Raw genomic sequence first — 3,624 nt, forward strand, 5'->3', positions numbered from 1 at the left:
AGGCCAGGAGGTTGGGATTCAACTCGAGCTGAAGACCTGAGAGATGAAAGAGCTATAGGAAAAAAATAGTTGTAGTCCCACTAATCCAAAAGATGGAAGCAAGAGGGAGAGAGAGAGGGCGTGGTGTCCATGCAAACCAAAGAAAATGATCACAATCCACAGGTCCTCCATTGAATTGTACATATCCCTGGCAGAGAATAAAGTTCCTCTGAGCAGAAGGCCAACATGGCATCCAGTTCTCTGGATCACTCCTGATTTTGCATCCCAACATTTCGGCCGCAAACCTCAAGAGGCCATTAAGGGAAAACAAAACAAAACCAAGAACAAAAAAAAACAAAAGCATGCAACAGAAAAAGAACTCATGTGGTTCGAGCTAGAAAAAGAAGCGGAGTCGGCGCCGACGGCACATGCACTCCGGCACCGGGAACGCGATCACGTCGCGCCCCTTCTTCCTCCCTCTCTCCTCCGGCTGTCCCATCTGCGGGGCATGCACCCGCTTCATCATCATGCTACGCAGCTCGCCTTCCGACTTCGGTGCTGCTGCCGCCTGCTTCAGGAGTTCGACCACCGCTCGCTTGTTCGGTCTTATGGACTTCTTGTGCCCCACGTACGCTCGATGACCCTTCAAATGAAATTGACCAACATCGCCGTTAATAATAGAACATACGGTGGGATCGGGAGGACCTTCATTCCATCACCCATAAAAGAAACAAGCTGGGCACCGACCTGGATGACTCGGGCCATGTTACCGCCATGGGAAGGCATGAACACATCGCTGCTCACGGCCACCATGAAGTCCACCGCGGCAAGGACGGACGACTTGTTGGCGAACTTCACAAGCTCGCCATCTGATGCCAGCATCTCCTTGTTCATGAGCTTAGGAAACTCGGCCATCAACGGCCGCAAAGCTTGCTCCCCGCCCAGGGGTTCCCCTCCGGCCCAGTACACTCGAGCACTCCTCGGTGCTCCCAACGCCCTTAGCAGCCTTCAACATTCGGCAGAATATACATTACGAGTTGCCAAGGGACATGAATTCTTGTAATCTTGCAGAAATGGGTGGGGGTTAAAGGGGAAATACGCTGCGACTTCTAGGGCATTAAGAGGGCAGAGACCAGCGAGTCTTCGGCGGTCGTGTGTGAGGTTCAACTGCCCCGTGAGGAGCTCCGGGCGGGACCGGCGATCGTCCATGACGAGCTGGTCGTATTCGGGTCCAAGCCCGGGAAGGCATCCAGTCCGCACCCACACGTCCTTCTCGAGCCGGAGGTGGACGGCGACGTAGGACCCACCAGCCCCCATCCTCCGCGCCAGCTTGTCACCAAGCTCCGAATTGGTGCAGTGAACCTCAGCGCGCGGAACGCCACCTGCCACGGAGAAAGGCCAGGCTATTTCACAAGGAGAATGGTGAAATATCAATGCAATTTACTTATTAAATGTGCTCTTTGTGTGGTTGTGCCTCCCTTTTATGAAGATTAAAAAAAAAAAATAGCACGAATCTTTTAGTACGTACCTTGCAGCGAAGCCTCTGGAGGTCCAAGGGTAGATCTTTGGATAGCTTAGAATCTAGCCCTTTTAGCAGTAAAATGCCGACCTCGTTCAGCTGAAAAGCACGAGAAACCAAAGGTACTCACTTCGTTCCAATTACTTAAAGAACTCGCTCGGTTAGTTTATCTCGTGACATAACCAATAGAAACTCGGTGTTGATAATAACGATTCTTTTTCGTACTTTTTTGCCAAGTCTGCTGCGAATCCAAAATGGTGAAGCGTTGAAAGGGATGGAGGCTTCGACGGTGGGCCTCCGGCTCCGATGGGAAGGAGGGAGTGACGAGACAACGTGGACGTCCGATCGAAGGACCCGCTTGAAATGATCCGCATCGAATATTTCCTCAAATGCGCTGCCCGCCACGGTATATTAAAGCAATTTAAATATAGAAAAACGAAAACTGAAACAATTTATTTAAAAGCAAAATCCTAAATATTATTAAAACGCCTAATCTCCGGCCATTGGACCATCATGGAGACCGAGAAGAGTCAAAAAAAAAGGACGAGGGGGAAGAAAAGAGGTTCGATCCAAAAGAAAAGGCCATCGAAACTAAATATTTTTTCTCTTTCTTGATATCAAAAAATGCTGAAGCTCAAACAAAAGGAAATATCTTTCTCTAGTAAGCTGATAGATGTCATATATATTGAAATTACCCTTTACACAGCTTAGATCAAATAAATAAGCAAGAAATACCCAACGGTCAAAACCCTAAGGAGATAACAGATACATAAATTAGTTCAATTTCGCCAATAATTCAATGGCATATAATGCTCATTCTTGGTATTCTTCTTCATTTTTCAGAAATTCTTTATAATTTATAAAGGGGCCAGCATTTCAAAACTTACTAATACCTCAAAAAAAATCCTCTTTCTTTTTACAAATATCAGAACTATAAACTTCTTATAATTATTCAGAGAACTATATCTTTCCAACATTTTCCTTACATCAATCAGTTTTTCAACCACTCGCAGGAAAAATAAACCAGAAAATAAACAAGAAATTCAGGTTAGAGCTTTTAGAGCCTAAAGAAAGCCGCTAAGGTAGCTATAATAAAACAATTTTCTTACTAATCTACTGAGGTTTGGCAATGATTTTTACGAAATTCTTGAATATTTACTTAGTTTTAACATTCTTTTAACGCGTTGCCAAATTGGTATTAGTTTTCCATACCTTCTATCCCCCCATACTACATTAGGCTTCAATACGGGCATGACCAGTGCGGCTCCAAGAATCCTTGCAATGACGACGGCGTCGACGATCTGATTCCTCTGCTGGTTCAGGCCCCCGGAGACGACCGCCACTACGAACCTCCTCCGCTCCTTTGTGACTCTTGCCGAGGCCTGCCGGTACCCGAGGCTGAACTCGATGCACGGCTGGTACCCCCACCCATCTGGTTGCTCCCAGAACTCTCTCTCCTCCTGCGTTAGATTCTTTTTGATGTCGTGCGCCGGGAGTGGGACCACCGCGCTCTCCGATGGTGAGGTTGCACCAGTGCGCCTCACCATTGAGTCTGGCGAGGTGGGAAGGCAGGGAATCTTGGGGAAGGCAAGGAAGAAGAGAGTGGCGAGGAGGAGAAGGAGGAACAAGAGGATGATGTTGGTGTGGTGGCTGGTAGGGGTTGGTCTTCTTGGAGTCCTGACGAGGGAGTTGGAGAGCAGAGGGGAGGCGAGGGAGTGGGAGTGATGAGATGGGAATAGGGTAATGGAGAAGTAGTGAAAGAAGTAGCGGCTGTTCGGGGGGTGGTGAGAGCTGGGGAAGATGGTCTTGAGGTTCTTGGGTCTTGTCATGGTGATAGGAGCTCCTGACGGTGACTTGAGTTAAGGCGGAGGGGGCGGGTCGCGCTTCCTCTTGTCTTTCTCTTGCCCTTGAAGTTCTTGCATGGAAGTTGGAATTAGTTAGTTCCTCTGTGGGAGAGCACTTCTTGTTACCAAGAAACGAGAGCACTTCTTTGCGCGCCCTTTCATATTATAGGCAAGGAATCGTAGATCAGGTTACGAATAGATCAAATCAATATATGATGCACATCACCGAATAGCCTAAGTTGATGTTTTAAGTTGTGGGTGCAGCAACCCAAGGAAGCCACT

The 3,624-nt window shown here is 47.8% G+C and overlaps 1 protein-coding gene across 1 annotated transcript; it reads right to left on the reverse strand.

Moving 5' to 3' along the window:
• Nucleotides 1-373: 373 nt before the first annotated feature.
• Nucleotides 374-3,327, reverse strand: LOC103715382 (O-fucosyltransferase 37-like). The gene is given in 7 exon segments (XM_008802992.2): nucleotides 374-622; nucleotides 727-985; nucleotides 1,079-1,325; nucleotides 1,328-1,361; nucleotides 1,508-1,597; nucleotides 1,724-1,892; nucleotides 2,711-3,327. Coding segments are annotated over 7 exon segments (1,665 nt in total).
• Nucleotides 3,328-3,624: the final 297 nt, after the last annotated feature.

The sequence above is a fragment of the Phoenix dactylifera genome, unplaced genomic scaffold, assembly GCF_009389715.1.
Source record: "Phoenix dactylifera cultivar Barhee BC4 unplaced genomic scaffold, palm_55x_up_171113_PBpolish2nd_filt_p 000214F, whole genome shotgun sequence".
Classification (NCBI taxonomy): Eukaryota; Viridiplantae; Streptophyta; class Magnoliopsida; order Arecales; family Arecaceae; genus Phoenix; species Phoenix dactylifera.